Here is a 21,701-nt window from a genome sequence, read left to right on the forward strand (position 1 = left end):
CTGGTCCAAGTGTGACCTCAACCATGTCCATCTTCTGCTACCAGCACTTACAAGCACTGTGAAAACTGATCATGACAAATAAGTGAAATTTGCTACATTAAACATATTGCCTCAGCCATTACTAAGTGTCCACTTGTAAAGCTGGACACAGTTTTTATTTTATGCTTGATTTTGATTTTTTATCCATAAGACATAAATTAGAAGGCATGAGGTGGCCCTTTAAAGGTAATCTGCAAATATACACATTTTAATAGTCATCCATCTGAAATTGATCCACATTCCAGAGAAGATTCAGTATTGTGCTGTGTGAAATAAGCATTCCCAGAAAAAAACATATATGCTAATATAATGTAACCTCTGCATTAAGAAAAAGATGCTTTTAGGCCAGGCTCACACCTGTAATCCCAGCACTTTGGGAGGCCCAGGCGGGCGGATCATGAGGTCAGGAGATCAAGACCATCCTGGCTAAGACAGTGAAACCTTTCCATCTCTACTAAAAATACAAAAAATTAGCCGGCGTGGTGGCGGGCGCCTGTAGTCCCAGCTACTCGGGAGGCTTGGGCAAGAGAATGGCATGAACCCGGGAGGTGGAGCTTATGGTGAGCCAAGAGAGCGCCACTGCACTCCAGCCTGGTTGAGAGAGGGAGACTCCGTCTCAAAAAAAAAAAAAAAATTAAAGATGCTTTTAGAAGAGTAAAAAGTTGGAAGACAAAATGCACCATCTTTTGTGTTCTGTCATTCTGTGGGGGTTTTTTCATTTGTTTGTTTTAGACAGGGTCTCGCTGTCACCTAGGATGGAGTGCAGTGGCACAATCACCATTTACTGCACCCTTGACCTCCAGGGCTCAAGTGATCCTCCCACCTCAGCCTCCCTAGTAGCTGGGACCATAGGCTCACACCATCACACTCAGCTAATTTTTAAAATCTTTTGTAGAGATGGAGGTCTCGCTTTGTGACCTAGTCTGGTCTTGAGTGATCCTTTTGCCTTGGCATTGCCAAAGTGCTGGCATTGGAGGCATGAGCCATTGCACCCAGCCCTGTTTTTTATTTAAGTAAACCATTATAATAACTGATTTATAAAAAGGTTACTTCAAGAGGGCTTTCAACTTAAGAATTATTTTCATTCAGTGACCTCTAATAGGTAACTTTAGGCAAAAGTAGACAAGTTTGTGGGTAATGTATTTTGGTGTTCATGTTAAAAGGCACCTGTACAAGAATCAAGATATGAATCTAGTTTGTAGAGGGAAGGTCTTATGCAAACACTAAATACAAGTGGTTACACATATACTAGATCATCTGGTTCAGTAAAGGTGGGTTCAGCTTGTTTATTGCCTACTTTTGTTATCTTAAAAACCATGATTTTTTGCACGTAATAGAAAGTTTTTCACCTAAGATGCTATCGAGTGAACCAGTGAGGGGTTCTTAGATTCGGTATTCATTAATTAAACGTAGAATATTAGCTAAACAGTTCTGTGTACATTGCAATGCATGGACTATGCAAGACTAGATGTTTGGCTGGAAGATACTTTATTGTTGCATTATCAAAATGGTTATAGTTTTCAATTAAAACTAATTGATTTCTATGTATAAAACTAATCTAGCTTTGAAGTTGTAAATGTAGTTTCTTTAGTTACTGCTACATTAGTTAGCAGTATTTGAAAATTTTATTGGCATAAAATGTTTTAATTACTAAGGCTATTTGTAGGCTGCATAGTAAGCTTCAGGATTATCACACGTTTTTTCCTTGTAATTGGTGGGGTAGGAAGCCTTTAAGGTCTCTTGCTTCTCATGGGTGGGCTACAAGGAGCAGCAGCCATTGTGGCAGGCTTGTGATCTTTTTCCTGCTGACACCTGCTGCTTGACGTGGAGAAGTTCTGCACAGAAAGCAGTGGCATCCTTCATGAGGTAGTACTTGGGGCAGACACTGAGAGCATTATAATTGTCTTTGGTATCAGTCTCTGTAAAGTAGACCACCACATATTTGTGCAGATGAGTCTGGCTTCTTAGATCACTGCAGAAAAGGTTAAAGGCAAGGGGGAAGAGGTCTTGAGAGTTCTCACTGGGACTGCCCTCACTCTTGGCACAGGTACCATCGCAAACACTGTTGACGTCATTGGAAAGAAGGAAGACAACTTTGTCTGCTGCCTTCTTTTGAGTGGCAAGCCACTGCACTGGACCCATCTCTGCTATTTTCTTTTTCTGCCACTTTTCAAGGATGACCTCACTTCTGCAATGGTTTTGAAGAAATTCAGTGAAGTAACAAATTGTGTGATGGAAACATATTTCAGATGGGTAAACCACAAGAACCTTAATGGGGGGCAGTAGTGTGGTGGTAGAAAAGGAAGTCATCTTGTTCCTTTCTGTCAGGGGAGAAAAGCATTTGTTATCTGTGAACAGTAAACAGCAGGCTTTCACTCTGTAAACCATCCCTGACAAATGAACCCTTGTTAGAGAATGTCAGCTGAGCACCAAGGGCCTCGTTAGTGACAGCAAGGAAAAACATCCTGATGTTCCTTTTGAACACATCACCTGAAACACACTGATGCTTAAACCTTAACTTTTTAAACCTTATTTGAAGGGGTGGCCTGCCCCTCCACACCTGTGGGCGTTTCTCGTTAGGTGGAACGAGAGACTTAAGAAATGAGACACAGAGGCCGGGCGCGGTGAAACTCCATCCTGCATAATCCCAGCACTTTGGGAGGCGGGAGCCAGGCCGGATCACGAGGTCAGGAGATCAAGACCATCCTGGCTAACACAGTGAAACCCCGTCTCTACTAAAAATACAAAAACTAGCCAGGCCCGAGGTGGTGGGGCGCCTGTAGTCCCAGCTACTCGGGAGGCTGAGACAGGAAGAATCGTAAACCTGGGGAGGTGGAGCTTGCAGTGAGCTGAGATCCGGCCACTGCACTCCAGCCCTAGGCTATAGAGAGAAAGCTGAGACTCAAATCTCAAAAAAAGAAATGGAACACAGGGAACAGACAAAGTATAGGGAAAGAAAAAGTGGGCCCAGGGGACTGGCGCTCAGCATACAGAGGACCCACGCCAGCACTGGTCTTTGAGTTCCCTCAGTATTTATTGATCATTATCTTTACCATCTTAGAAAAAGGGAAGTGGCGGGATAATAGGATCATGGTAGGGAGGTCAGCAGTAAGACATATGAATAAAGATCTCTATGACATTGAATAAGTTTAAGGATATGCCTTGATATGCATATGCAAACATCTCCATAAACCTTTTTAGTGCATAAAGAGCAGCATTGCCGCTAGCACGTCCCACCTTCAGCCCTAAGGCGGTTTTCTCCTTTCTCAGTAAACAGAACATACAGTAAGGTTTTACACCGAGATGTTCCATTGCCCAGGGACGGGCAGGAGACAGATGCTTTTGTCTATCTCAACTGCCAAGAGGCCTTCTTTCCTCTTATACTAGTCCTCAGCACAGACCCTTCACGGGTGTCAGGCTGGGGGACGATCAGGTCTTTCCCTTCCCACGAGGCCATATTTCAGACTATTACATGGGGAGAAACCTTGGACAATACCTAGCCTTCCTAGGCAGAGGTCCCTGCGACCTTTGGCAGTGTGCGACATTTGGCAGTGTATGTGTCCCTGGGAATTTGAGATTAAGAGAATGGTGATGACTTTTCACAAGCATACTGCCTTCAGGCACTTGTTTAACAAAGCACGCCTTGCACAGCCCAAAATCCCTTAAACCTTGAGTCACCACAGCACGTGTCTCTTGCAAGGACAAGGTTGGGGGTAGGGTCACAGATTAACAGCATCTCAAATACAGGACAAAATGGAGTCTCTTATGTCTACTTCTTTCTATATAGACACAGTAACAGTCTGATCTCTCTCTCTTTTCCCCACACTTATTTTAAAAGCAGTATTTTCTAAGTCCCTCTCACTAAAACAATCCTCTCAACCAAGCCTTCTCTTTTTTTTTTGAGACGGAGTCTCGCTCTGTTGCCCAGGCTGGAGTGCAGTGGCGCAATCTTGGCTCACTGCAAGCTCCGCCTCCCGGGTTTACGCCATTCTCCTGCCTCAGCCTCCTGAGTAGCTGGGACTACATGCGCCCGCCACCTTGCCCGGCTCGTTTTTTGTACTTTTTAGTAGAGACGGGGTTTCACTGTGTTAGGCCAGGATGATCTCGATCTCCTGACCTCGTGATCCGTCCATCTCGGCCTCCCAAAGTGCTGGGATTACAGGCTTGAGCCACCACGCCCGACCGCCTTCTCTTTTCAAATAAATTCATAGAAACTTTAGGTTTAAGATATTTTGTTGGCCAGGTTTGGTGGCTCACACCAGTAATCCCAGCACTTTGAGAAGCCAAGGCTGGTAGATCACTTGAGTCCAGGAGTTCCAGACCAGCCAGGGCAACATGGCGAAACTCCATCTCTACAAAAAGTACAAAAATTAGCTGGGCTTGATGGCATGCACCTGTGGTCCCAGCTACTCAGGAGGCTAAGGTGGGAGGATCACTTGAGCCCAGGAGGCGGAGGTTGCAGTGAGCCAAGATCATGCCATTCCACTCCAGCCTGGGCAACAGAGTGAGACCCTGTCTCAAGAACAAGGGGGGGAAAAAAAAAAAGGATACTTTGTTTGAGGTGGGTGATTGTAACCTCAGTACTTTTAGTGCTGTATATGAACAGGGACACTTTGCCTCTGCACTTCACATTTTGAGTTGGGTCAATTCAGTAGTTGCTTGTACTGTCTTCTACCTGCAGGTAGTAGTTTCTTTACAGTTCCCAAAGTTAAGTGGCACCCCTTTTCAGCCCCTGGAACTTACCTGGAATTCTGCCCTATATGGTGCTATAAAACAGAAACCATGTTTGAAACTACTATAATGAATACAGGTCAGACAGCATCCCTAAATGTTGTAAGTATTCCTGAGGTCCAAGTGCCCCGTGGCTTTCTTAGCTTAGAGCATGGAGTTAATCTCATTCTAGTTACAACATCACAAATGACTCAAAGGATGCATTTGTATTTCCTTTTCTAGGTATGGAGAAGAGGAGGAGAAGTTTTTTTAATAGCTCTGCCTCGAGCAGAGTATGTAAATGCTCTGGTTTCTGTATTCAAATACTCCATGTTTTAAAGCTGGTAAAGTCCTTAGAGAGTACAGCTGACCCTTGAACAACATGGCGGGGAGTGGCACTGACCCTGCATGCAGTTGAAAATCTCCTATAACCTTTGATTTTCCCACAACTTAACTTCTAATAGCCTACTGTTGATTGGAAGCCTTGCCAGTAACACAAACAGCCAATTAACACATATTTTGCATGTCATATGTATTATGTGCTGTATTATAATTAAGCTAGAGAAAAAAATGGAAGAAAATCATGAGGCGAAAAGATATTTACTAATTCATTAAATGGAAGTGGACCATCAGAAAGGTCTTTATCCTTGCCATCTTCAAGTTGAGTAGGCTGACTAGGAAGAGGAGAACGGGGTTAGTCTTGCTGACTTAGGGGTGGCAGAGGCAGAAGAGGTGGAAGACGAGGCTGGAGAGGTGGGCGCCTCAGTGTAACTACAGAAATACATCATCATTTCTGACTTTTTGCTTTTTCATTTTTCTAAAAATATTTGTATATGGTACCAATCCTTCCTCCACCATTTGCTTTAGGTTTAATGCTTGTATCATAGAAGGGTCTGTGTTATAAAATAAGTGAAAAGCAGTCTTGACTGATCAGAAACCTGCGAGATTGTTTAATGTCAATTTGTTTTCTGGCGCTGCTGCTCTTCTCCGCGTTCCTCTAGTGTGGTTATCTGTTAGCTCTTGAATTTCTCCGAGATCCACATCTTGAAACCCTTCACCCCCCACCTTTTTTGCCACATCTACAATCTCTTTCGTGATTTCCTTGATTGGCTGTGTTGTAAATCCTGTGAAGTCATGCACATCATCTGGACAGTTTTCTCTTGCAGGAATTTATTGCTTCGGGCTTGATGGCTTTCCTGGCTTGTTCTGTCACAATGATGGCATCTTCAGTGATGGAACCCTTCCAGACTTCCATGTTGTTCTCTCTGTTGGGGTTCTCTTCCATAGTGTTGACAATCCTTTCCATAAAGTACTGTGTGTAATAAGCCTTGAAGGTCCTTATGGCTCCCAGTCTAGGGGCCAAATGATGATGTGTTTGGGGGCAAGGAGACCACTCTGAGGACTTTGGTGTTGAACTCGTGGGGTTCTGGGTGGCTGGGGGCATTGTCCAATATCAAAAGAACTTTAAAAGGCAATCCTTTCCTGGGAAGGTACTTGTGACTATAGGGACAAAGCATCATTGGAACCAATCCAGAAAAAAGTTTTCTCAATGTCCAGGCCTCCTTATTGTACAATCAAAAGATTGGCAGCTGGTGTTTATCTTTTCCCTTCAAGGCCAGGGGGTTAGCAGCTTTATAGATAAGGCCAGTCCTGATCATAAACCCAACTGCATTTGCACAAAGCAGGCCAGTTAGCCTGTCCCTTCCTGCCTTAAATCCTGATGCATGCTTCTCTTCCTTACTAATCAATGTCCTTTGTAGCATTTTTTCCCAGAAGAGGACACTTTCATCTGCACCGAAAACCTGTTCAGGCAGGTATCCTTTCTCCTCAGTGATTTTCTTAATGGCATCTGAGAACTCATATGCTGCCTCTTGGTCAGCAGAAGCTGCTTCTCCTGTTATCTTGACAGTTTTTAAGCCAACACACTTTTTAAAATTATCAAACCATCCTTTAGTGGCATTAAATTCTCCAGCTTTAGATGCTTCACCTTCCTTTTGCTTTAAGTTGTCATATAATGACTTTGCTTTTTCTCAAATCATATTTGAGTCTACAGTTATGCCTTTCTTATAGCAATCCTGCACCCACATAAAAGCTACATTTTCAATACAGGATTAAAAGGTATTCTGCAGAATGTGCAAGGTTTTCGTGCCTGCTGGTGTAGCTATAGTGATGGCTTCATTAATTTTTTTCTTTTTTCACTATGGTCCTTATGCTGGATTCATTTATCTTGAAATGGTGACCAATCACAGCTACAGACCCTCAATTTATGGTACATATCAAGCAATTTGGCTTTTTTTCTTGTAGTGGAAAAAAAAAGGTTTTTTTTCCTTTTTTCATGATGTTGTTTCTTGGGAGCACTTCCAGCATTACTAGTGGCACTTGGTATGGGTCCTAAGGTGTTATTAAAGGTTTACAATATTGCACTAAACACGAAAAATACAAGAGAACCACTGGAGATACTTTCTACTGTGATATGTAATTTACTGGAGAGACAAACTGCTCGTTTGGAGATGATTAGCATCACATGGTGTTTTAAGTGGATACTCGCAACACTTGAGCTCACCGCAGTAGCAACAGGAGGTGGCTAGGAAATTATTAACAGCAGGACAGTGTGCACTGCAGTTAATGGTATGCAGTTACGATTTAATACCATATCTTTATGCTTATGTTTCTCTCAACTGTGAATGGTGCCGTGTACAGTTGGTATGTGTGTGTTTAAGTTTTGATAAATTTTTAACTTTTAATAGTTAAAATAGTTAACTATTGGTATGGTAGCAAATTATAAAGTAGACTAGGATCTGCATACATTTTCTGCATTGATGACATACTTTTTCTTAATTTCTTTCAATATTTTAATTGAAAAATAAATTCATCTGAGTTTTTTTTTCAAATTGATACAAATCTCCAAAAAATTTTCCAGTGTATGTATTGGAAAAATCCAGGTGTAAGTGGCTCTGTGCAGTCCAAACCTGTTGTTCAAGGGTCAACTGTGTATGAATCCAAGCGAAAGCTTTTCTTACACCTCAGAAGAACTGTTTTCTAAAAAACAGGAACTAGCATAGAGTAACCATCACAAGTAGAGTGTAATTTGTTATCAGCCATCTTTTGCGCATTTCAGTACTGGTGGATGGATCAGTGGTAAAAATGGGACAGTCAGAAGATCTGGAATTCCTGACGCTGCTTTCACCTGGCATGTGTGATCCAGTGATGCTCGTATCAGTCTCCGTAGGAGCACTGGAAGGTATTACATAAATGCTATCTAACTCAGGGAAATGCCAACATGTGATTGCCTCCAGAGGAATCTTCTTTTAAAAAAAATTCAAAATGTTATTTCCTTATGAGGATGTCTTTAAAGAATTATAACCCTTACCGTGCCTCCACATTAGATAGATCCCTACCACCAGCACCCATGTGGCCACCAGCAGAGACGGCAGGAGGAGAGGCAGCCAGCCTCCCAGCTTGCTTCTGTCTGGAGAAAACAAAGCTTATTCACCTTTGGAAAACAAATCCACACGTATCTCTTATTGAAAAACTAAGACTTTGTATACTTTGTAGAGGTTTATTTATTTTTTATTATTTTTTAGTTTTGAGACAGAGTCTCGCTCTGCTGCCCAGGTTGGAGTGCAGTGGCACAGTTTCAGCTCACTGCAGCCTCTGCCTCCCAGGTTCAAGCAATGCTGCCTCAGCCTCCCAAGTAGCTGGGATTACAGGCATGCGTCATCGTGCCCAGCCACTTTGTAGAGGTTTAGATCCCTTTAAAGCCATCAGTCAGAAGCTCTTTAGAGAGTCTGCCAATCATATCTTTTTCCCTAGAGTGTGCAGGTCTTGCATTAGAGTCTCAAAAGGGATATGGGACCTAGGATGTTAAGAACAGTCCTAAAATCTCTGGCTTTCTCCTGATATGCACAGGCATTTTCACAGTAGGAACTAGGGTTTCTGTCCAGTTTTTTTTTTTTTTGTTCTTTAAGGAATTAATGTTATTCTCGGTGCAACTGCTTACATACGTAGCACGTATAGATGGCATTTTTACAGGTCATCTTGTTAGACTGACATACATGGAGGGTAGTGCCACCCGCCTCACAGGAACATCAGGTAAGCTCAGGCACAGAGTGCCCAGGAATCTGTAAGGCTCTGCCCACGCACAAGTCAAGACTGCCAGGCACCTGGGTTGTCTTCACTTCATTTGGCTGAGTCTAATGACGCCTTCCAACTTTTGACCCCACCCCTGGTCTGTGGTGTAAACATTGTATTTCTCCATCTGTAATGAAAAAGCTAACACATCTCTAACTCCAGAGACATTTTCAGAAACATGCTGTTCTCAGGCACCAGTGAGGTGGTGCCATTATTCCTCATTTGTTATCCAAATGTTGGCCGTGTGACCACACCAACAGCTTATCCTGGGCCACGGAGACTGGTAAGAGAATCAGAATATGGTGAAATATTCATTCTCATATATACCCAGTCATCGTACACCTTTGACTTTTTTCAGCAGATCCTTGTGGCACTCAGAACATCCATTTTGCACCGTGTATTTTTTTTCCCTTTTGTGTATCCTGCTTTATAAAGAGTCATGAGTGGTTTTACAAATAAAACCTGTTCTTACTCAGATTCTAGGTTCTCTGGGACAGCACTGTTAGCTTTCTGTGCACCTCAGTTCAGTGTACACAGGCAGGGACCCCTTGCACTACCCACACACACACCCTTCCACACACTGAGTGGGGGCCGTGACTGTGTGTCCTGAGCCACTTTGATCATCTGGTTGAAGTGACTGGGCACTTACTGTTATCCAGAGGGAAAGGGACGCCTGTTTGTGGGCAGAGCACAACCGTTCCTTTATGTCGGATGCAGTCGCTGCCACAAGTAGGAAAATACGGAGTCAGCTGAGGAAAAACAAGAGGCTCAGAAAGTTTACACCATGCATCAGAGCTAAATCTCATCATGACTCCTACTTCCACCAAAACTTCCCTTCTTTCTGGCTTCAACCCTACCTCTAGTGTTGTCACGCACATTTTCCCCTTTGGTCACATACCTGTAACAAAGCCCTAAAGTGAAAACCAGTGACCCAAGACCCATATGCCCAAGACTCCTGGGGTCTGAACCTAAACTTTGTACATGTTACTAACATACCAGTTCCCTTATCTAAAAGGGCTAGGTCATATCTTACCACATAGACAAACATTTCCTCTAGAAAAAAGGAGCAGCAGCGATCCTGTTGGCTTCCTTCAGCCAGTGCTTTAGGACTTGCAAGTCCCTGTAGTCAGGGAAGTATATGGTTCTCCAGAAAAGGGTAGCAGCCGTCATATCCTGGCTGGTGCCTGCCCCCTCTGGCCTGTCTGAGCACTTTTTATTCCAGGGAATGAAGCACGGAAGCTCCTTACTCTTTGGACCTCCTGTGTCCCCACCTCAAAAACTAGAGTTGAAAGAGATGTACTGAGAGGTGAAGGAGCACCTACTGCTCCAACTTCCTGTGTTCAGCTGGGTCCCCTGTGGCCCAGAGAGGACTGGCAGCCCCTCTCCAGAGTTCATACACTTCCTGGAACTCAAACCTTCCCATTTCAAACCCTTTGCAGCTTCATCTTGCAGTTAAAGGCTTGGGAAAGTAAAATGGTACTGCTATCCCTGAGTGCTGAGTGTCTGTGACAGAAAATGGAAATAAAAGGTGCTTTGGAAGGTCAGCAGCCATTAATACAAGCAAAAGGGACCACGACTGCCACGTCGGCCTCCTGACCTCAGCCCTGTGGAGGCTGCAGCGAGAGAGCCCCCATGAACGCCACTTAACTCATGTCTGCTGGCAGAAGTGCATTTGACAAGAGAGAACGCATCCTTAAAAGCAATGAATGGTGGAACTCTTCTATGCCCCTTCCCTCCCCAGAGCAGCTCACTGAACTTTACCTGCACCATAGCACCTTCACTTTCCTCAGTCACTGGAATCACCACTGAAGCTCGCGTTTGTTTGTTCTGGTGTGGCTAAGAGAGACAGAGTCAAGAATTATGAGGTGCCGGGCGCACGGGCTCACGCCTGTAATCCCAACACTTTGGGAGGCCGAGGCAGGCAGATGGCTTGAGCCCAGGAGTTCGAGACCAGCCTGGGCAACATGGTGAAACGTCTCTACTAAAAATGAAAAAATTAGCTCGGCATGGTGGCATGTGCCTTTAGTCCCAACTACCTGGGGAGGCTGAGGTGGGAGGATCACTTGAGCCCGGAAGGTGGAGGCTGCAGTAAGCTGTGATTGTGCCACTGCATTCCAGCCTGGGAGACAGTGAGACCCTGTGTCAACCTCCGCCCCGCAAAAAAAGAATTACGAGGCACAGGAGTGAGTAGATTGAAGGCTTCCAGCAAAGCAGCTTTGCTTCCCAAAAGGACTCCTTTCACTAGACCGTGTGTAAAGAAGAGCCCATTTCCTGCTTCGGAGACTTCTTTCTTTCTGTGGCTGGAGGTTCACAGTGACATCTCTCAGGATGCCCACAGGGATTTGTTTTTATCTGTTGAATTCATCAAAGTAGCCCAGCACATTTGGACAATACTGTCCCCATTTTCCTTCAAGGCACTAAGGAAAGCTGGAGGGCGAGGTGAAGGGGATGAAGAGAAAAAGTACCTCAGACACCTGAGAAAACCCGATGATGGTGCTGTGTTGGATAAGAGCCATGTATCTGTTTCCCAGGGGACTGGTTGTGAAGTTCACTTCTACCGTCTCCTCATTCTTCTTACAAGCAGTGATGTTGGGATCCCACAGGCTTCCTATGAGTTGAGAGAGAACCATGTAGATGAACTTGCTAACTCTTCCCTCATTTAAGTTCCCCACAGGGCTTTATGGAAACGAATCCAAGATCTCAGGAACAATGTCCGAGAGACAGGGACGCTGCTACACAGTGAACTTTTTATCACTGTTTCCAGAGTCTCAAAGCACTTGCTGCCCAAGACAGTTTGGGGATCCATACGTTGCTGCTTTGCTAAAAAAAGCTTCCCTGGACTGAGTGTGGTGGGAGGCATGGACTAGTTCTGTACTCACTGCTGTTTTCAACCTCTCTTTTGAGTTAAGGGATAGGGTCAGTATTTTCTCCTTCCCAGGATGGGGAGAAGGAGCCACTGGTTAGAAAACATGTCTAAAATTATAGAGCAAGTGAATTCACGATCAGGACTATAACCACTAGAATATTTTGTGTTCCAGGAGCTTCATCCATCAGACCATTCTGCCAGCTTCACTAGATGCAAAGAAAGAAGGAAATGGCTCATAGCTTAGAGGATATACCCTGATAGGTCTGCTCTGGCAGAAAAAGTCATTTCATTCGTGCGACTTGCAAATAAGGACTGGGTTGATTTCCAGGAACACAATGTATAAATAGCAGAAATTACCTTCTCCACCGAGGAGACCATTTCAGGCCCTGGCTCAGAACTGTCTTTAGGAATTCAGGTCCAGGACTGACTTCAAGGCCCTCTGACCTGCTCACACCTGCAGTGTTCCCTGTACCCTCAGTGGGAAGCCCAGCGTCCAAATCCGCCTTCTAGCAAGGACAGCATGCACAGCTGTCTGACAGGGTACCAGGGATGCCTTGTGCGGTGAAGGGTGCCTAAAAGTTCTGGACTGATCCAAATACCACTAGCCTCATTAGCTTTCCAACACTATGTTACTCAGAAATTTACACAAACCCTTGGAAAGTGGGCACTAGGGACTGATAATCCTACAGGGGATTATTACAAAATTCAAGGGGTAAAATTCACTAGCCTGTGAAAAGTGATCCTCTTTGAGGACACAAGTTGAGAGCATACTTGTGGGCCAGTCCTTCAGCGAACTCACACTCCCACCTTGAATGTTTGCTAATCCAAACAGAAGGTTCTTAGGGTCCCCATGACCACAGGTGGACGGTGCTGGTGTCTGAGCTGGTGGAAGGGCTCATAGGACTCCAGTCAATCAGGAAGAGCCTTTGGCGCTGCTGAGCCACTTGGGCTAAAATGTTGTTACCCAAGGGGGTGGGGGTGGTTCTTTGTGACTGTTGCTCCACTATGTAAATGTACTAAGGGTCTACCCCTTTCTGGACAGGCTGCTCCACTCAGCGGGCAAAGTGCTTGCTGGAGATCAGGAGCCCTAGGTGCTTCTGTCGCCACCGTCGGGGGTGCCTTGGATATGCGACTCTCCCCTAGGGCTCAGTTTCTTCATCTGTGCAAAGATGAGAGCTGTGCTGCCTCAAGTTACAAGTTTCTTCAAATAAAAAAAAGCAAATGCTGTATTTACTTACCGGCCTTGACACACTTTTTTTTATATTTCATTATGTGGTCTAGGCAGCCTGTAAATTTGAATGAAAGTTTTTACATTTTAGAAAAAGCTATCTCTGCCCCACCCCCTTTGCCAACAAGTGCACACCCACATACACATGCCACACCTGTAACAAATTGCCAAAACATTCCACATGTAAGATGGCAAATTCAAATGGGGCTGTAACATTTTACTGTTAAACAGGAGAACATCTGCCCATGACGTGATAACCAGGGTCTAATTTAAATACAGCCTTTATCAGAACAGTGTCTTTGATCCCTAAGAGAAGACTCGAAAACCATCTATCATTTGAAAATGACATTTGGTAATATCTGTAGACGCTGCCCCTTGTAGGACATGAAGACTAATACTCCCATACCCTCACCCCCGGGTGGGGTAGAATTAGTGACTTGTTTCCAAAAATGAGAGTTGGGAAAACCAGTAGATTTACATGGAGAAGCCTGGCAGGCCCCACATCAATCTAGTGTTGATGGTGACCCCCAGCCTGGTGTCATGTGGGTGCCATGCACCCCTGATGGGATGCGATAAGAAGGGCCCAGCACCTCTGTGATATGAATTCCCTGTCTAATCATGAGACAAACCCAAACTGGGGGACATTCTACAGGATGCCTGGTGAGAACTCAAGACCATCAAGATTCTGAAAAACAAAGACTAAGAAACTGTTACAGACCAGAGGAGAGACACACAGGGACTAACTGCAACTGGAACAGAAAGAGGACATTCATGAAAAAGCAGGTGAAATCCAAATAAAGTCTGGAGTCTAGTTAACAGACATGTACTAACGTTGGTTTCTTAGTTTTGACAAATGTATCATGGTAATATAAGATGCTAATAATAGGAGAAGCTGGGTGAGAGGTATATGGAAACTCTTTGTACTATCTTTGCAACTTTTCTGTAAATCTAAAATTATTCCAAAATAAGGCTGGGCACGGTGGCTCACTCCTGTAATCCCAGCACTTTGGGAGGCCAAGGTGGGCAGATCACGCGAGGTCAGGAGTTCGAGACTAGACTGGCCATCATGGTGAAACCCCGTCTCAACTAAAAATACAAACATTAGCTGGGCGTGGTGGCTCATGCCTGTAATCCCAGCTTCTCGGGACGCTGAGGCAGGAGAATCACTTAAACCCAAGAGGCAGAGGTTGCAGTGAACTGAGATGGTGCCATTGCACTACAGCCTGGGTGACAAGAGTGAAACTCCATCTAAAAAATAAATAAATAAATACATAATAAAACAATTCCAAAATAAAAAAGCTTATTTGAAAACAAAATGAGGTTTGCTCTCATCAAGAAAGCTGGAAACCACGTGTAGTAAATGGTGCAGCAGCAAAAACACCCTGGACCACAATCTCCAAGACCAGCAGTGAATTGGAAATCACCCGTTTGGCTTTGATGCCTTGCCTGTGACAGATGACAGGATGGGGGTATGGAAAGGGTGACTCGGCTCAGACGGACCCTTCACACACACCATCCTGTCTTATCCTCATCACATCCCTGTGTGTGACATTGCAGCTGTCGTACCAGAGAACTGGTCCTGTGTCACAGAGCTGGGGCAAGGCCCCAGCATCCAACTCGGGACCACCCTGCCTCTCATGGACAGCTCGGGGACAAGCCAACTGGAGTCTGTGGATCCTCAGAGGCCCAGCCATAGGCAGCCCATCCTAGAAAGCTGAGATTGGAATGAACAAACATTTTGCATCAGTGATATACAGAGTGGCTCAGCTGCATTGCTTTAGAAGGACCAGAGTGTGAATGTCAGCTTCACTTTTACTGTGTGTATAACCCAGGGAAAGTGACTTCACCTCTCAGTTTCTTCATCTGTAAAATGCAGCTATCCCAACCTTGGGGTTGCTGGGATGCTTAAGTGAGATGATGCATGTCAAGTATTCAGCACAGTGCCTGGCACACAGGAATAGGCTTTTCTCTACATTTTACCTGACTTTATCCTCTCTGCTCTGTGGGTAAAGTATGGTTACTACTGTGTCCATGCTTTAGATAAGGGAACTGAGACTTAGCAAGGCCAAAAGCCTTATCCAGGGTTCCCTGGGCTCTCTCTGTACATATCCCAAAGCAGGCATCCCAGCAAGACAAAGAATAATAAACGAGTGAAAAAGTTTACCTGGTGAGGTGAAATTCACAGACATGGAAGGGCCATCTTCATTCATATTTGCATTAGGAATATTATGGGCCCCAATGAAATAGACTGTGTTCAGCTCTACAGGGAAGCCGATGTAGGAAAACGTCCACTGAAAGGCAAAGCAAGGAACTCTCAATTCCCAAAACACTGCAATACAGAAACAGTATACCTTAGTGTGTTGCCCTTTTAGTTTGTATTTCATTACTTATTCTGTGAAAACTTGGGTCTCCAACCAATGCCTACTTAGGGAATGAGCACTACACAATTTACAGAATCAGAGAAGTATAAAGTTTTAAAGCCAGGATCTAATTTAAATCCAGTTCTCTTCCCTCGGCTGGGAGGGAAAAACTGAGGCCCAGAGATGCTGACTTACCAAAGGCACAAAACAGAGAAGTAGCCGAAAATGGGATTTGAACCAAGGGATCTTGCTCTAAGCTCTGAGTCATAGCTATTTACCAGCCTGTGTGAGCAGCACATCATCCATGCTTCCCAAACAAAGGGCCTAGCTTTCAGCAACAATTAGCCAAATACATAAAAGTGCCTATGGCCGGATGCAGTGGCTCATACCTGTAATCCCAGCACTTTGGGAGGCTGAGGCAGGCAGATCGCTTGAGCCCAGGAATTCAAGACCAGCAACACAGTGAAACCCCTCTCTACAAAAACTACAAAAATTAACCAGGTCTGGTGGCTCATGCCTGTAGTCCCAGCTGCTTGGGAGGCTGAGGTAGAAGGATCGCTTGAGCCCAGGAGATTGAGGTCACAGTGAGCCATGATCGCACCACTGCACTCCAGCCTGGGTGACAGAACAAGACTCTATCTCAAAAAACAAACCAAAAAACAAAAAATGCTTACTTTACCACCTGAGGGTCTGGTCTGAGTCTGGAAGGCCTCCGTGTAATTGCACCTCACACAGCTGTAGGACTGGAAGTTGCTTTTGCCCGTCACACAAATCTTGGTAGCCTTCAACAAGCGGATGCTGGCTGCCGAGATAGGCAAGAGGGCATTGGTTTATTTAGCACTTGCTGTGTGGCTGACTTGATACTAGATACTTTACTAGCACACTATACTTTATGTCTCAGTTCATATTCACAATAGTACTGAAAGGTAGGCACCACTGTCTCCAGTTTATAGATGGGGTTCGTGAGTCTTAGGAAGTTTCAGGGAGCTCTGCTTAAACTTACAAAGCTCATCAGCAAGCAGCAGATATGAATTCAGATGCCAAAGCCCAAGCTCCCTCCTCCTCACAGGTCAGCTTGAATTTCATAGGATGCCTGCAAAGGTGGCTATCGCTCTGCACTATTCTGGGTCTCTCTTAAGAGGAACAGGCTGGCCTCAGGGAGACCCACAAAGACCCTCCAAGAGTGTCATCACCAAACCACACCTGTTCCGACTGCATCTTTATCCATGCTGATTCTTCTCCCTGAAGGTCCTTTCCTCCCATTATCTACCTCTTCAAGTCTCACTCCTTTAAAGCCCAACTCACTCATGCATCACAGCTTATACCCATAGCTGACAAAAAGCTCACTCTGTGCCAGGTAAGGGCCCAAACGCTTATGGCCGCATCTCACCTAAAGCAACCTCACCAGGGCCCCTTTCCCGCTTCTCTCACCCTATCCCACTCAGATGAAGCATAGCTTCCTTCTGGGACTCCCCTGACATTGTGCCTGTGTCTGCTTCCCCTACCCCTCTGAATCCTCCTGGGTGGAGACTGTAGGTGACTCCTCTCTCTGTGCCTGGTACTCATGGATTCTTGACTGGGTACACTTTTTTCCAATCTGAATTTAGCAGATGGAAACTAAAAGGATGGGCATTAGGATCCCAGGAGTAGCTCATTGAAAGAACTCACATGGTGCCTTGCAGCGTAATCTTGGGGAAATGCCAAAAGCTTCGTGACATCATCTGGGAAGTAGAAAAGTAATCTATCTAAGCCAGTGCTTTCCCTAAACAGGAGTAGAGTGGGGGAAATCATCTCAGGCCTTACCTTATCTTCTTCCATGAAGTACATACACAGAAAAGTACACAGATCATAAGTGTACCACTTGCTGCATCAGGACACTCATGCAACCAGTATGCAGGTTAAGAAACTCCCTCAGGTGTGCCCCTCGTGCTTCCTTTCAGTCACTCCTACCCCAGCAGGAACCACTATGCTGACTTTTTTTTTTTTTTGAGACAGTCTGTCACCTAGGCTGGAGTGCAATGGTGCAGTCTTGACTCACTGCAACCTCCACCTCCTGGGTTCAAGTTATTCTCCTGCCTCAGCCTCCAAAGTAGCTGGTATTATAGGCATGTGCCACCATGCCTGCCTAATTTTTTGTATTTTTAGTAGAGACGGAGTTTCACCATGTTGGCCAGGCTGGTCTTGAACTCCTGACCTCAAGTAATCTACCCACCTTGGCCTCCCAGAGTACTGGGATTACAGGTGTGAGCCACTGCGCCTGGTTTTTTGGGTTTTTTTGGTTTTTTTGAGACGGAGTTTCACTCTGTTGCCCAGGCTGGAGTGCAGTGGTGTGATCTCAGCTCACTGCAACCTCTACCTCCTGGGTTCAAGCGATTCTCGTGCCTCAGCCTCCCGAGTAGCTGGGATTACAGGTGCACAACACCACACCTGGCTAATTTTTGTATTTTTAGTAGAGACTGGGTTTTGCCATGTTGGCCAGGCTGGTCTCAAACTCCCGGCCTCAAGTGATCCACCAACCTCGGCCTCCCAAAGTGCTGGGATTACAGGCGTGAGCCACCACTCCTGGCCACTCTCCTGACTTCTAACCAGTAGATTGGTTTTGTCTGTTTGGCACTTTCTGTAAATGGGATCATATGGCATGTATGCCTGCAGGCATGCACACAGATACAAATGTACAAACTCTTTTGAATCTGCCTTATGTTTGTGACATTCATCCATATTGTTATATGTAGTTACAGATCATTCATTCTTGTTGCTGTAACGGAATTTATTTGGTGATTCCTTTCTACTGTTGGGCATTTGAGTCCTTTCTAATGTTGCCTGTTATGAGTAGTGTTACTAGATCATCCTAGTATGTGGCTTTTGGTGCATGTATGCATGTATTTCTGTTGGTTATGCCTAGGAGGGGAATTAATGGTTCCTATAGCCTGCACATTTCTGATTTAGCAGACATTTTGGGCCTTATCTCTCATAGATGCAAACTTACCATCTGCCCGGAGTACCCAGCTTACATTCATCAAAATTGAATAGTCCCCTGTTGCAACACTAGTTTTAACAGGTTCTACTCGGAGGTCCCTCAAGTCTCCAGGGGTTAGATCATGTTGTAGCATCCACTCTGGAGACGGCCCTGGGAAAAGGCAAGACTTCCATGACACTCTCCTTCCTGGCCCAATCTGATGCCATGCCATCTCCTCTCAGTGACTCACCCCAAACCTTCCCCCATTCACAATTCCTCACTTCTTTTTTTTTTTTAATTAAAAAAATTGTTTTTTTGTAAAGGTGGGGTCTCACTCTGTTGCCTAAAATGATCTCAAACTCCTGGCCTCAAATGATCCTCCCGCCTCAGCCTCCCAAAATGCTGGGATTATAGGTATAAGCCACCACGCCCGACACAATTCCTCAGTTCTTCCTGCTAAGGCCAAATGTTTCTTAGTGCTGGTTGATTTATAGCTGAGATAATGTTGCTCTAAGAGAAGTACTCTCAGCCTCCTGGCCTCCACCTATGGAGCACTTGGGACCACTCCAGGTGCCTGTGTATGTACATATGTATATATTTAGTGTATTTGACATGTTTATTAGAGTTAGCCCTGCCTTCCTCAGGCCTCGCCCCTGGATTCCAGGCAGTTGGCCCACACAACCCCCACTTTCCCACCTCCTAACCTTTGCTGGTGCCATCTCTCCTCCAGCTCACTCTCCCCACTCACATTTTTTGGGCAGAAGCCTACCCATTCTTCAAATGTCACCATCTCAAACCCCCGCTCTCCTATGAAACATTTGCTTCTTGGTCCCAACTCTAAGTGACCTGCCTTTCACGCCCTCGATCTTCCTCTGTAGAGTGGCAGGCATCACTTTCCACCTTATATGGCAAGTCCTACCCTGACTGGCCAGGAGGCGAGCCTGTCTGAAACACGTCTTCATTCCCACAGAGCCCCAGAGTTCTGCTTTAAGCAGACAGAGACTTCGTCTGCAACAGCCAATAAAGCAATGGTTCACCCTGTGCCTAGTCTTCAATGACCTATTGCCTATATTAGGCCTCCTAAAAGTCCAGCTGTGCTTCAATGTAAAGCCCCAAATACCCATTCTCTAACGTACCTACCAGTTTCAGAGCCACACTGAACGGTCTGTGGGAGAGAAGAAAACCAAGCGTCATGTTGAAGCCGGCAAACCACAAGCTCTCCTTTGCCAAATTAGGTAGAACACCATTTTCCCCTTACATGCATATACAAGTGACAAACTTTCAATAAAAGATGAACTGGTTCTGCTTCACAGCTTAGGGGGAAACTAAGCTGCGCCACTGTAGGCTATGATGGGCCATGGATTAGCCATCAGTATACCTCATCCCCAAGCCAGTGCATAACCTCACTTGAAGACCAGAGGTGAGTCTCCATCCATCTCTGGATGTCAGCCTTCCCTGCTGCAAGCAGGGGATGACTTGGGACCGAAGTGAGGCCCCTTCACACTCTAATGTTTAACTCTAGGATTTTAGGATGGCCTGGAGTATTTACTGGGCTACCCCAGGTTAAGGAGTAGCTATGCTACGGAGATGAACAAAAGCAAGCTCTGAATGCAGTCCAGGGTACTTTCCTCAGGTTCTTTAAAATATTCCCCTTCTAACACAAAAGGACTCACTGAGCAATTAAAGAAACCATAAGCAATTATTTGTGTTCAAGAAAGGCTGGTACTATATCATTTGAAGTTAGCTGCTCATGTTTTTTCATAAGAAAAAATAATTTGTGCTTTGGTTCTGGAATAAATTACTCAACCTAAAATACTGAGGCTTTAGCCAGCAGCAAGCTCAAATGACAAGACTCATTGTGATATGTCCAGCAGCTCTGGAACACCCTGCGGAGAATCTACATTTCCAAACACCTTCTAAGACCTCCTAAGACTTTTGATGGTTTGAGTGACTTGAGTTTGGGCAAAATTGTCAATCATTTATTCATCTTTAAAAAAATGAACTCTAAGGGATATCATCAGATTTTTTTTTTCTTTTTTTGAGACAGAGTCTCACTTTGTCGCCCAGGCTGGAGTGCAGTGGCGCAGATCTCGGCTCACTGCAACCTCCAGCTCCCAGGTTCAAGTGATTCTCCTGCCTCGGCCTCCTGAGTAGCTGGGATTACAGACGCCTGCCACCATGCCCAGCTATTTTTTATATTTTTAGTAGAGACAGGGTTTCACCATGTTAGCCAGGCTGGTCCTGAACTCCTGACCTCAGGCAATCCAGCTGCCTCAGCCCCCCAAAGTGCTGGGATTACAGGCGTGAGCCACTGCACCTGGCTAGACTTTATTATTATTATTATTTTAAACAAATAAGCCATCATACCAGGAGCTGAGTTCTTATCAAAGGGCCGGTGAGACCAGCCAAGCAACAACCCTAAATGCTACCAAGCTCAAATTGTTGGCCTTGTAGCAACTACAGCAAAAGGGATGAATTCTTCCCTGCAGTGCAAAAAGTCAAGGGGGCTTCTGAAGTGACACAGAGGGGAAGGACAGGAGCTGGAGACATCAGGAAACGGTGAATGGGGTTTGTCCACCAGCAGGTGACTACGGAGCTTGATGCTATATGCTATTCTAAGAGGGCAGGGGTATCATTTCAAAGGTTATTTGGGGGATGAACTGTTTTCTCTTCAGTGACCCAGAAGATTCCCTCGATCATTCAGGGCACTGGGGAAGAAAGGAAACTGTCTTCACGAATGAACATGGCAATCAATATGGCCAAAAAGGGAGGGGGTGCTAATGGAGAAACAGTTCTTGTGCCCCAACAGGTGAGCAGACCCCAAGTAACAATAACGAGTGCTGACTACGTGCCAGGCCCTTCGCCGCTAATTGCAGGCCATGTCGTTATTCCTTAAGAGACCCTGGTGGGTTCGGTACTGCCCTTCGTTTTACCGTTCAGGACTTGGAGTTTGGTGAGCAGAAATGACAAAACCAACAGTACAGGGGGCATCTGAGACCGGGTCTGTCTGATTCCCACTTCCCTGACTCAAGCAGCCTGACGCCGATGTCCGGGGCTGCCCCCGAGGGTGCAGGCATGCCCCTCGAGCCGGCGGTCCGCGCACGCCTTCGGGACAGCCTGGAGTGGCGGGTCAGACGACGTCAGGATCTAGGCTCGAGTGCCGGGAGATGGGGTAAGGGGTGCTGGAGGGGGCTTACCGGCTCTCGGGGTACGGCGCTCCTGCACAGCGCGGCCAGGGTCAGCAGCACTAGCGACATCGCCGGACCACTGCGCTGGATCCAGGCTACCCGCACGCTGCGCTCTTATCCCGGCGCTCCGGGGCCGCCCCTTCTCGGCTCCGCCTCTTGCAGCGCGGACCCAGTCCCGCCACCCTGACAGAGGGCGGGCCCGCTGGCCCCCTCCCAGGCTGGG

At 45.7% G+C, this 21,701-nt stretch overlaps 2 protein-coding genes across 4 annotated transcripts in view; one reads left to right on the forward strand and one right to left on the reverse strand.

The window, feature by feature from the left end:
* Positions 1 to 2,200, forward strand: part of ACTR8 (actin related protein 8) — a 16,756-nt gene extending 14,556 nt beyond the window's left edge. The window contains exon 14 of the mRNA XM_009200548.2: positions 2,087 to 2,200. The gene's annotated coding sequence lies outside the window, so the exon portion shown is untranslated. The remainder of the gene's footprint in view (positions 1 to 2,086) is intronic.
* Positions 1,312 to 21,647, reverse strand: IL17RB (interleukin 17 receptor B). Of its 3 annotated transcripts, XM_003894287.5 has the most exons (11): positions 21,488 to 21,647; positions 19,431 to 19,455; positions 18,321 to 18,461; positions 16,009 to 16,136; positions 15,139 to 15,265; positions 12,985 to 13,032; positions 11,346 to 11,488; positions 10,642 to 10,716; positions 9,530 to 9,629; positions 8,120 to 8,218; positions 1,312 to 2,360 (listed from the first exon to the last, which is right to left on the reverse strand). In XM_003894287.5, exons 1-11 carry the CDS (start codon positions 21,545 to 21,547, stop codon positions 1,798 to 1,800), a joined length of 1,509 nt encoding a protein of 502 aa, XP_003894336.2. In that variant the 5' UTR covers positions 21,548 to 21,647; the 3' UTR covers positions 1,312 to 1,797. The 3 variants fall into 3 exon arrangements, with proteins under 3 accessions (XP_003894336.2, XP_031519145.1, XP_009198810.1); XM_031663285.1 differs by lacking the exon at positions 18,321 to 18,461; XM_009200546.4 differs by lacking the exons at positions 16,009 to 16,136; positions 18,321 to 18,461; positions 19,431 to 19,455.
* Between the last annotated feature and the right edge of the window lie 54 nt (positions 21,648 to 21,701).

This window comes from Papio anubis, chromosome 2 (genome assembly GCF_008728515.1).
Source record: "Papio anubis isolate 15944 chromosome 2, Panubis1.0, whole genome shotgun sequence".
NCBI classification, from domain to species: domain Eukaryota; kingdom Metazoa; phylum Chordata; class Mammalia; order Primates; family Cercopithecidae; genus Papio; species Papio anubis.